This window comes from Nerophis lumbriciformis, linkage group LG04 (assembly GCF_033978685.3).
Source record: "Nerophis lumbriciformis linkage group LG04, RoL_Nlum_v2.1, whole genome shotgun sequence".
Taxonomy (NCBI): domain Eukaryota; kingdom Metazoa; phylum Chordata; class Actinopteri; order Syngnathiformes; family Syngnathidae; genus Nerophis; species Nerophis lumbriciformis.
Genome location: NC_084551.2, coordinates 22,817,130 through 22,830,091, shown reverse-complemented (window position 1 = coordinate 22,830,091; position 12,962 = coordinate 22,817,130). Strand labels below are relative to the sequence as shown.

The 12,962-nt window shown below is 38.3% G+C and overlaps 1 protein-coding gene across 5 annotated transcripts in view; it reads left to right on the top strand.

Annotated features, from left to right (window-relative positions):
* The window catches only part of LOC133597799 (ankyrin repeat and IBR domain-containing protein 1-like), a 41,685-nt gene that overhangs the window by 6,516 nt on the left and 22,207 nt on the right, over positions 1 to 12,962 (top strand). For all 5 annotated transcript variants that reach the window (XM_061950782.1, XM_061950789.1, XM_061950805.1 and 2 more), the window contains exons 3-9: positions 3,381 to 3,681; positions 6,896 to 7,078; positions 7,757 to 7,874; positions 9,325 to 9,533; positions 11,201 to 11,289; positions 11,362 to 11,506; positions 11,969 to 12,135. In XM_061950782.1, coding sequence (XP_061806766.1) covers positions 3,381 to 3,681; positions 6,896 to 7,078; positions 7,757 to 7,874; positions 9,325 to 9,533; positions 11,201 to 11,289; positions 11,362 to 11,506; positions 11,969 to 12,135 — 1,212 coding nt within the window. The remainder of the gene's footprint in view (positions 1 to 3,380; positions 3,682 to 6,895; positions 7,079 to 7,756; positions 7,875 to 9,324; positions 9,534 to 11,200; positions 11,290 to 11,361; positions 11,507 to 11,968; positions 12,136 to 12,962) is intronic.

Below are 12,962 nucleotides of genomic sequence, written 5' to 3'. Positions count from 1 at the left end.
TGGCATTATATCAAAGTTTTTCATATCCTGCCTCTATACGTGTGTGTCCCATCTGTTTTTCCACGTAGCCATCTGTTATCAACTCGTAGGAATGTTGCATGCTGGGAGGGATTTAGGCGAGCCTGAAAGCGCTTCCTACCTCACAAGCTAATGACTCTATATTAGCTTTTTTTCCGGATATTTCCTCTCAAAGGGGAGTCATATATAATCCATCCATCCATCCATTTTCTACCGCTTATTCCCGGGGGGTGCTGGAGCCTATCTCAGCTACAATCGGGCAGAAGGCGGGGTACACCCTGGACAAGTCGCCACCTCATCACAGGGCCAACACAGATAGACAACATTCACACACTAGGGCCAATTTAGTGTTGCCAATCAACCTATCCCCAGGTGCATGTCTTTGGAAGTGGGAGGAAGACTATAATTTTAATAGAAATATAATTGTATTCAACATAAATACAAGAGGCATTGAATTAGAGGCAGTAAGTACAGTCAAGAAAACGGCCAATATAGTTACTACTCTTTTAACATTAAAATAAATAAAAAAAACATGATTGTTAGCTGCACCTTGATAAAGACACTGACTGGCGCCAGCTCGCAAGCTTAAACATGAAAACAAGAGAAATGAATGTCTTTACCCATTAGGAAATAACATACCACAATCTAAACTTACACACCCCGTTTCCATATGAGTTGGGAAATTGTGTTAGATGTAAATATAAACGGAATTGTCACAAGTTGTTGGTGACGAACCCCAAGATGCAGAGAAGGCGGAAGGCATTGTGCGGGAACACATGATTTAATGTCCATGAAATAAAGGCAAAAAACACAAACCAGGAACTAGGAGGACAAACTGGAAACAGGGAACAGGGATCCAGAAAACAGGGACTAGGAACAAAAAGACAGTAAGCTACAAACCGCTATAGAAAATAGCTTACCGCATACAGCTACACTGACATCGACACAACAGGTAGGAACGACAATAATCCAGCACTGACTGGAGGAGAAGGCAGGTTTAAATAGCAGCTGGCTGATTGACACCAGGTGTGGCCAGGTGCCAATCAGCCACAGCTGAGGGGACACAGCACTCAGGGAGACAAGTAGGAAATAACCAAAATAAGAGCGCCGACAAGAAATAAAGACAAACAGGAAAAACTCAAAACATAACTAAACTGTCAGTGACAAACCTGACAGGAATACAATGATTTGCAAATCCTTTTCAACCCATATTCAATTGAATGCACTACAAAGACAAGACATTTGATGTTCAAACTCATAAACTTTATTTTTTTTTGCATATAATGATTAACTTAGAATTTCAGGCTGCAACACGTGCCAAAGTAGTTGGGAAAGGGCATGTTCACCACTGTGTTACATCACCTTTTCTTTTAACAAACCTCAATAAATGATTGGGAACTGAGGAAACTAATTTTTGAAGCTTTGAAAGTGGAATTCTTTCCCATTCTTGTTTTATGTAGAGCTTCAGTCGTTCAACAGTCCGTGGTCTCCGCTGTAGTATTTTACGCTTCATAATGCGCCACACATTTTCGATGGGAGACAGGTCTGTACTGCAGGCGGGCCAGGAAAGTACTCACACTCTTTATTTTTACGAAGCCACGCTGTTGTAACACGTGCTGAATGTGGCTTGGCATTGTCTTGCTGAAATAAGCAGGTGCGTCCATGAAAAAGAGGGCACTTAGATGGCAGCATATGTTGTTCCAAAACCTGTATGTACCTTTCAGCATTAATGGTGCCTTCACAGATGTGTACCGGTAAGTTACCCATGCCTTGGGCACTAAGGCACCCCCATACCATCACAGATGCTGGCTTTTGAACTTTGCGTCGACAACAGTCTGGATGGTTCGTTTCCCCTTTGGTCCGGATGACACGAGGTCGAATATTTCCAAAAACAATTTGAAATGTGGACTCGTCAGACCACAGAACACTTTTCCACTTTGCATGAGTCCATCTTAGATGATCTCGGGCCCAGAGAAGCCGGCGGCGTTTCTGGATGTTGTTGATAAATGGCTTTTGCTTTGCATAGTAGAGTTTTAACTTGCACTTACAGATGTAGCGACAAACTGTATTTAGTGACAGTGGTTTTCTGAAGTGTTCCTGAGCCCATGTGGTGATATCCTTTAGAGATTGATGTCGGTTTTTGATACAGTGCCGTCTGAGGGATCGAAGGTCACGGTCATTCAATGTTGGTTTCCGGCCATGCCGCTTATGTGGAGTGATTTCTCCAGATTCTCTGAACCTTTTGATGATATTGACTGTAGATGTTGAAATCCCTAAATTCCTGGCAATTGCACTTTGAGAAACGTTGTTCTTAAACTGTTTGACTATTTGCTCACGCAGTTGTGGACAAAGTGGTGTACCTCGCGCCATCCTTTCTTGTGAAAGACTGAGCATTTTTTGGGAAGTTGTTTTTATACCCAATCATGGCACCCGCCTGTTCCCAATAAGCCTGCACACCTGTGGGATGTTCCAAATAAGTGTTTGATGAGCATTCCTCAACTATATCAGTATTTATTGCCACCTTTCCCAACTTCTTTGTCACGTGTTGCTGGAATCAAATTCTAAAGATAATGATTATTTGCAAAAAAAAAAATGTTTATCAGTTTGAACATCAAATATGTTGTCTTTGTAGCATATTCAACTGAATATGGGTTGAAAATGATTTGCAAATCATTGTATTCCGTTTATATTCTAACATCTAACACAATTTCCCAACTCATATGGAAACGGGGTTTCCATATGAGTTGCTGTGTGAGCAACTATAAGCTATTCAATTGTGAATATTAAACCTACAAACTGCTCTTTTATAACAGAGTGATCGTTCCATAGTGAAAGGAATACAAGACGGAAGGAAGTGTTTTTACGTTCAAGCGCCGCTGAACAAAGTAGGACACCACAATGCCCGTTACAAATAGTAACATCTTTTATTTGTTTCATTTAAATAAATCTTAAAAGTGCTATAGTTAAAAACAATATTTTTTTAAAACAATAAAAGCTTATCTATCAAAACTGATAAAATACTAAGTTTTAAACACTATCGAAGAAGCATAAGAAACACAAAACATGCAAAATAGTGGGTTTTCTAACAGCATATCTATTTTAGGTATATCAAAAAAAAACTTGGTCAAAATATTTCAATGTGAAGCTGTGAGCACATTCAACAATACCGCGATAATAATTATAATTTTGGTCACAATAACAGTGATTTGAAATGTAATGTTTAAATTTTATTGTGTGAATGCCACAATTTGTGTTTAATGTTTCTTCCAAGGTGATGTGGTTAATCAATAAACATAGCGAAAAAATGGAGTGATGAGAGATTTCACTCTTTTTAAATGGGATACCTCTGTTTTACTTTTTAGGTCTTTTGTCCTAAGCAAAGATGGAAATCCTAACAAACGCAATGTGCAGAATGAGACCTCTTTGCATCTTCTCTGCATGGGGCCCCTGATCATGACCTCAGCGGGGGCGCTGTTACCCCGCATCTCACGGCCATATGAAGATGAGCAGCGACGTGGAGCGTGTCTGCAAATCATCCTGGCCTGGACCGGAGCAAAGCTGGACCATGGAGAATATGAGAGGGCCGATATCAATGCCACAGACAATAGGAAAAATACATGTCTGCACTATGCTGCTGCCTCGGGAATGAAGACCTGTGTGGAGGTAACACAGCACCGTGTTTTGAATTGTCATTTTGCGTAGTGTAAAATATTCTCAAACATGACCTGTGTATAGATCAAACCACCCGGGGATGGAAAGCAAGAGGCACCCTTGTTTGAAGTAAAGGAAGATAAAAGCAACAGTTTATAGATAATGACTCTAGAATCAAGACAAGTGGCGGATGTTCTTTCGTGTGTCAAGGCCATTTGTGTGTCAAAGAAAAGTAACAATATTTGTCATCCTTATCACAACCATTTATTACAGGCCAGAAATCCTTGCAGTAAGGTTAGGTGCTAAAAGACTGACAACTCAATTTTATTGCAATTTTCTGTAAAGGAAATAACTGAAAGTTGTATGGTTTGGTACAAGAAAATTGAGTAGTCAGTTGGGTTCAACGTTGTATCTGTAAGTATGTAATACACTTGTAATTGTCTCTAAAAAGGAACACTCAGACACACATGCAAAACCAAGCTTAACCTAAATAAAACCATGACCTCAGTACCAGGTTGTTTCATCAAGCGGGAAACACATTTGTGAAAAGAAAGAATTGTGTACAGTATCTCATAAAAGTGAGTAGACACTCCACGTTGCAGCGACGTTTTTTCTGATTTCTTCTTGGCACAATACTAGATAAACGAAACTTGGACAACTTTTAGTGTAGTCAGTGTACAGCTTCTATTGCAGTATAGATTTACTATCCATTGAAAATGACTCAATCCTAGGGTTGTGCGATATATACAATATACAATTGGCCGACGATAGAGCTTTCAATCGTATTGTCATATCGTGGTCATGCAAGTTGATGACAAATTCTAGCTGTGTCTCGCAGATTAGAGAGCGACAAGAGAACAAACGCGTCCTCAACACAATATAGCATTCTCGCTAGCGGCTAACGTCCCTCCACAGTGAAAATCCACTTGTAAGTCAGTAATCCTCGCCTCCATGGCGGCAAATTAACTGCTTTTCTTACACGTGTCATTCTCATTGGAGGAAGAGGAATAGCTGACATTCTACACTGCATAATGTAGGAGGATATGCTAACTTCTAACTGCAAGCTTGAGCTCTTGAATATAAACAGGGGTTGGTGAATCAATACAAATGTTGAGAAACATGATACCACGTATAGTATCAGTATGACGTCGATACTGCAGTGGATGGATTGATAATTTTTTATCATCTAAAATCTTTTGTTGTTTTTTTATTTTTTATAAATTTAAGAAATAAGTCCCTGGACACAGTAGGGCTTGAATGGCAAAAAAAATGTATTTAAATCAGAGCCAATAGTAGACTTAAACTTCCTTTTTATTGTCATTCAAATTTGAACTTTACAGTACAGATAAGAGGACATCATTTAAATATTTAATTGATATTGTCCCACCACTCATGTCTGAATATAATTGTGTTTAAAAATTGAATCATCGGGGGGTGTATATTGTAGCGTCCCGGAAGAGTTAGTGCTGCAAGGGGTTCTGGGTATTTGTTCTGTTGTGTTTATATTGTGTTACGTTGCGGATGTTCTCCCGAAATTTGTTTGTCATTCTTGTTTGGTGTGTGTTCACAGTGTGGCGCATATTTGTAACAGTGTTAAAAGTTAAGTTGTTTATACGGCCACCTTCAGTGTGACCTGTATGGCTATTGACCAAGTATGCTTTGCATTCACTTGTGTGTGTGTGTGAAAAGCCGTAGATATTATGTGACTCGGCCGACACGCAGAGGCAGTGCTTTTAAGGTTTATTAGCGCTCTGTACTTCTCCCTACGTCACAGCGGCGTTTTAAAAAGTCATAAATGTTACTTTTTGAAACCGATACCGATAATTTTGAAACCGATACCGATAATTTCCGATATTACATTTTAAAGCATTTATCGGCTGATAATATCGGCAGTCCGATATTATCGGACATCCCTACTTATTACATTTTAACAGAAGTGTAGAAAGAACCATGTTACAACAGAAAGTAACCACATATTAACAGTAAATTAGCAAGTAGGTTAATAATAGTTTTGACACAATAATACAACTGGAAATGACGCCGTATGTTACCATAGCAGCCAAATCAGGAGCCTTTGTAACCCGTTTTGAAATTGTTTTACAATCATACATACAATAATATATGTTATATATCGTATTCGTCAGAGGCTGCAATATATATCGCCCATCCCTACATGTACACTTGACAGTTAACATGTCTAAATTGTGCCCAAATTGTCAATATTTGGTGAGGAGCATCATTATCTCGCCCTGCCTTAATCCTCTTAAGATCTGCACTGGTTGTCACTGGAGTTTTCTTTTAACCCTGAGTCCTGAGACCTCTGTGACATTGCATCTTGAGAATGGCCCAAATGTCTTATGCTCAGTTGGGTTTAAGTCTGGACAGGTTGGCCACTCTCAATACTTTCAGCTTCTACAGCAGTTGGAGTTGTGTGTTTGGGGACGCCATTGTGTTTCCGAAGGAAGGAGATCGTGTTCCACTTCAGAATGTCACAGTGAATGATGGAATTCATGTTTCCTTGCTGCACCCCAATGCTGACAGCAGTCATGACACTACAGTACCACACAATGTTTGACAGCAGGCACAACACCATTACTGTATCTTGGTACTGACTTGTGTTGCTAGCTATTTAGACAAAACAGGCGGTGTGTAGTCATTTTCATTGGGTTATTAAATCTTTATAAAATTACAAGCTTTATTCCTCTTAGATATATCCATGTTTCATTTGTATAACATTGTCCTTTCAGCAGGTATACAGTAATACAAATGGTTAATGAAGTGTGAAGGGTGTAGTCACTTTTGTGAGATACTATATTTCTGTGAAAGTCATTGACTTTGTTAGGCAAGGTTTATATTAACAAGAAACACTGCAGTCAAACCTAATAAAAGCCTGTGTCACTCTTCCTGGCACAGCTGTGATTAGCATGTTTGCTTACATAAATTTTCCTGCAGCTAATCTAATCAGAAAGTAAATTCTGGACAAGACACACCAACTCCAATAAAGTATGGTGAATTGGAGTTGCCTCTGGGTGGCAGACCTGACTGTAATGTTAGATAACATTAAAGTGCAGGTGTAATTTGTGCAGTAATAATAATAAACAAAATTAAACAGTATTTCTTAATACCAAATCTTCCAAAAATTCTAAAAATATATTGCGCTCGAGTAAGTGCCTGCCTTAACAAATTATGTCCCTCTAAAACATCATAAATGTGCTCTTCTTTTCAGTTTTTAGTGCAGAGATGCGCGGACCTTTTTGCAGAGAATGAAAACCGCGAGACTCCGTGTGACTGTGCTGAGAAGCAGCACCACAAGGAGTTGGCCTTGTGCCTGGAGTCACAGATGGTCTTCTCACTAGCCCCTGAGGCTGAGGGTATTGAAGCCGAGTACGCAGCTCTTGACAGAAGAGAGGTACACAATGTCATATCAAGAGGTGGTAAAATCTACACAGACTTTATCATGGGGGGATTTATCTGGTGTGATTTTTTTCTGTAGTGCTTAATTGTATCGTCAGGTTGCTCTTGAAAAATAGATTTTTATCTCAATGAGTCTTTACCTGGTTAAATAAAGGAAATTTAATTGAATTGAATTGTCTTTCCAAGTTGATAATTTCATAGATCTGGTATTTAATGCAAAATGGTCATCTTCTAACAGTATTTTCTTATTAGTTACACTTAATACTTGTGACTCATATTTCTGTGAATGCACTACAATTGATTTAGATGGTCTCTGTTTATTTCAGTGGTTGTCAAACTTTTTCCACCAAGTACCACCACCTCAGAAAACACACCAATAATGAACAACATTAAAATAAAGTAGCGCAGTAGGCATAACTATTCATTAAAACAAGGCTGAGGTTTTATTTACCAGTATATTTAATATTTTTTTCCACTGTAACATTACACACAGTTTGAACGGTAACACTGTGTTTGAATATTTAAGTGACTCTTGTACCACAGTTTGAGAATCACTGGTTTGTATGCTTACTCTCATTCCTGTAAATCCATGTTTTTTGTTGTTGCTTTCCTTCAATAATATTGCCCCCCCCCATGTAATTTCTACCCTTTCTGCCTGTTTCATCCCATCCAGCTGTATGAGGGCCTGCAACCTCAGGATCTACGGAGGTTAAAAGACATGCTCATAGTGGAGACGGCAGACATGCTGCAAGCTCCGCTCTTCACGGCAGAGGCACTGCTACGCGCCCACGGTACTTTGGACAATCAATTACACTGCAATAATGCTACAATTTTAACTTGTCATCAGTAAAGAAAACTTTCAAAATTTGTATTCCAATAACAGAGGCCTTATAACTTGAGATCATCATGCAATAGACAGTCATTGCGGGATAAGATGGAGCAGTTGTGGAACATTCCACCCCTGCAAAAAAATACTATTCTGTTGCAAGCATTCCTCTGGGTCTTTATTAGCTCCACTAAGAATACTTTGTTTTCACAAGTGTTGACCTTTTTGTCAGTGTATTTAAGCAGAAGGAATGCCATTTGGGGGATTAACATAAAGTTAAAAAAAAGTTGTTGTGCATTGAATGTGGTAGAAATGTGCCTGGCTAGTTGTCCCTCTCGTAGCCCGTTTATACATAAATTAGCCGAGTGAAACTTTTTTCTAAGGCCCAGTAGTAATGCTATCATGGGACTGGGCAGACTAAGGTTATATGAGTGTAGGCCTTTGCGCTGTCAGAGAGTCACAGGTTTGTTTTTCTATCTTAAGTTTCCGGCCCAAGCCCCCATTGACTCGTTAATCAGAGTGACTAAACATTACTTCTACTACAAAACTCTACCTTCTGTTGTGTTGGATCAAGAGTCTGATGCAGTGTGGGGTGTGTGCTACACACGAAACATACTTTCAGGGTGTAGATGGGAAAGTACCCCACAAATGTGCTATATTTATTTGCTATATTTATTTGCCTTGATCACAGGAATAGGACTACCACAGGAATGTGATATGTTGTCCTCTCAACCCAATTAAAAAAAAAAATTAACTTAATTTCCATAATAGTCTAGTTATTGTTGCTTGCTTCCTAGCTGTCTCTTTTTGTCCAATCCTTCTGGCAAGTTTTAATTTACGACCAAATGTGAAAAACTTAATTTCAACCTAATTTGAATGCCTGAAAGCATGAAGATACTGTAGGGTCATCCCGAGTGAAGACTTTTAATTGAATGGAGATTGGAGAAATTGTTGCAATATTCATTATCTAAACGAGGCCATTTAGAGTATGGGGCCTTTGATTGGTGGCGAAACATGTCTGGTGGCTGATAATGACCTAATTGCACAGTTGACCGGGTTGTGCTTATTTTAAACAGACATTTCCATGTGAAATTTTGAAATCAAGTACTGTTCACAATTTCAATATTCATCCCTAGGGGCTCTCAAGTGTGTTTGTGTGCCAGTGTAAAATAGAAAAGCTATTCTGAAAGAGGAAACCAGGTGGCAGTAGTTCTATGCTGTTGGCTGTTTGAGAGGCTTCAGTGGTTGCCACTGAAGTGAGGTGTCTATCAGCTGCAGTAGATTCACTTGGACAATAGAAAGGAATAAGGCCTAATAAGGTCATAGTCATAACCTGTTTAATTTTTTACCATTGACTATAATCAAAGGTTAGGTTATCGTCATTGCTGAATTCTGTTAAAATGTTTTGGCGACAGACTGGGACAGAGAAAAACTCTTAGAGGCTTGGATGACCAATGCAGAGGAATGCTGCCAACGCTCTGGTGTACAGATGCCCAACCCGCCTCCCAGTGGCTGTAACGCCTGGGACACCTTGCCATCGCCTCGAACGCCACGTACCACTCGCTCCTCTGTCACCTCACCAGACCATATCAGTCTCAACACTGCTGATGAAGATTCTTCTTTGGTGAGATAAGCTCACAATCTACTCTAAATTATCATTTTTTTGCTTGCTTAAATGATTATTTCCTGCTTATTTGAATGAAAACTAATCCGTAAGATCACATTAAGGAATATGATTATTTTTTGCTTACTTGAATGAAAATGAATCTGTAAGATCACATAGGGATAAATTGATGCATATATTGTGTATTAAAACTAAGTTACTCAATTGTTTACTTGTGGCCTGCATATATAATATATACCTTATAGTTAGGGATGTTCCGATCAGGATTGTATGCTGCCTGGTCCAATACTGATCATCCGGGGGTGAGATCGGCCCATACCAATACCAATTACATGTATTAACTTAAAAATTTTGAATGTTTTTATGATAAGTGTTATTGACAGTTTAACAATATTAGCACAATATTTAAACTGCTTCCTTAGTCTTTTTTATTTCATACATTTGTTTGAGCAAAACAATGTCAAAAACTATTATCTATTACTTATTTAAATAATTTTTGTCCTCAGTCATTTTGTGTCCTGTGAATTTTTCTATGAATTTATGAAAATTAACAAAAACAATAAAACAACATATTTTGAGAAAATAAAAATAACAATCTAATCATTCTAACAATGATCCGCCGTCCTCTAAGTGACTGTGAAAAATCAGACACACCATCTCTCTATTATTAATCTATGTGTTAATTGCATGCTTATAACTGCTAACTTACTGCTGTATTGTGGTTCCATCTATTCCATTTAGCACTTATTTTTTCGGTTGTTTTTGCTAGCGTAGCAACTAGTTTTAGCTATTAGCAAACCTGCTCGTGCTTGCTCTCAGGGTGTAACATGTTTAGCCTCGTCCTAATACTTGATAATAATACGTGATAATGATATTTAAAATATTAAGAAATGCAGTTTATTTACTGTAATAGAGGGGATTATTGTTAATTTAGGGGAGCTTCTCCACACTACATGGACATAAGCAAAGCTGCTAGCTTGTCAGCCAAGGGGACTGAAAATAAATACAAAATTAGACAGAGGGTACCGGCTTTGAAGGGCATTTAATCGCCAAAGACGATCACATAGTTTTGTAAGAAAATAGTCCCAATACTGATTTGTGCCCGATCGATTGGCACATCCCTAATTATAACATATCACCAAAACTCTAAATTAGCCGTCTTCCATGACGTTAACACCTCACATGTGAGAAAACGTAAGCTCTTGAAAGCATTTAATCAATAAAGCAATTCAGTATGTGAACTAAACCGGCATTGAATCGTCTCTTGAGCTAACAGACCTAATTTCACTAGTTTTTTTTACCAGAAGTTGCAGGTTATGTTTGTGAGACATATCGTTTGCCAACAGTGCCAATCGAACACTGGCTACTCCAACAGCCCATTTAAAGGTTACAGTTGATTAGATCACATTCTGCTCTTTCACAAATCAATGCTGAAATTGTTAAAGTACACTGTCTGTTTTATATGTCTTACATAAGTTATTGCTGTGTCTGTGTGTTTGTGTCTCATTGTATTGGAGGCGTGAGGAAATAACTTTGATAACAAAATAGTTGCCACTCCTCGTTCTGAAATGATATATTCAAGATGGCTTTTTAATTAATGTCTACTTTTCTGATTTAGCCACTCAGTGGTCCTTTGGAGGAATAATGTTATTTATCTTCCCTCACAGTGTGGAATCTGCATGTCTTCCATCTCAGTCTTTGAAGAACCCGTTGACATGTCCTGCGGCCATGATTTCTGCAGAGCGTGCTGGGAAGGGTATGTTGTTTACATATTTTTTTTTGCATTGACCTGATATTACATTTTGTCCATATTTATTGTGTGCAACAGGTTTCTGAATCTAAAGATCCAAGAGGGGGAGGCTCACAACATCCTCTGTCCAGCCTTTGACTGCCTTCAGCTGGTTCCTGTGGAAGTCATCGAGAGTGTGGTGTCCAGAGAAATGGACAAACGCTACCTCCAGTTTGACATCAAGGTGTACAGATGCACCAAAGTTGAAACTTCCTCTAAAGAGCCTCAATTACTAAATAGATAAATCATTTTCACAGAGACAGAACTGTTTTTCTACAGTTTAGCTTCAAACAGAATGTATATTAAGTTCAGTGGGATTTAAAATAAACATTAAAGATAAAAAAAATTTCCGCAATTTATATTGTTTAGTAGAACACCATTTATGTGTTGGCTGTATCACAAGACCTAATGCAATTATTATATTGTATATACGACAATGTTTGGAGTAATGACAGTTTATGACTCAGATCACAATGTAATCACATTCTATTATTCTATTAAGTGTTTACTAGGACTGGTATTTGTTCATGATGCTTATAAAACTGTGTTCAAAGTGTGATAACAGTCGTTTGTCTTAACTACATATATTTTATCAATACATTTATTAATTTCAATAATGTTCTGACTCTTGTTTTTCTATTGCCAGGCGTTTGTGGAAAACAATCCAGCAATACGGTGGTGTCCAGAGGCTGGCTGTGAAAGGGCAGTGCGGCTGAAGACTTACGGCCCCGGAGCATCCACTTCAGACTCTCTCAGCTTTCCATTGCTCCGGGCTCCTGCTGTAGACTGTGGCAAGGGACACCTCTTTTGCTGGTCTGTAATCACTGTGCAACCACATATGATATGATGCGATTTAGTTAATCACAGGATTATAAACTAATTATATAATTACCTCCTGATTAATTGCAAATTAATAGTCCATCTGGGCTGTTAGAGTAAAAAAGCTGGAAATCATTTTATACCGAGTGCAGCAGCATGAAAGACAATTCAGACACACACGTGTAGGTCATTATGTCTACACACTGTCTAGTAGGGTTTCTGTATTTCTTGTCTTGATGGCCTACAAAACCAAACATTTTGAAGCAATTGAATATACATGTGCACAACAGGCAATTACAAATGTGTTTTAAATGTTGCTCTGTCATTGTGGAAAAAACTCTTATTCTAACCTGGCAAACATTTTCAATATTGATTTTTGAGGAAAAAGCATGTGATCGGCCATTGTCGATTAAAGCCTTTTAATGCCGATCACAAACGCCGATACACTCTGTCTGAAGAGCGGCTAGAAACTAATATGTCTCCATACACAATGTAGAAACACTCCCCTAAACTAATAATACGTTCCAATACATCAAATAAAATGCATTTCTTAATATCATAAGTATCATTATCAAGTATAATTGTCACCGGGAACCAGGCTAACTAAACATGTTACACACTGAGAGATAACCAGGAGCAGGCATGCTAATAGCTAAGCTAACGAACCCAGGGAATAATTCCCGAGACATACATTAATGGCTAAAGCTAAAGGATTAAAGAGTACTAGATAGTAGTTTTTGCTTTTCTTTATTGTCTATTATTGACTTTGCTTCACTCAAACAATTGTATGTAACACAATAAAAAGGAACTAGGTTAAATAT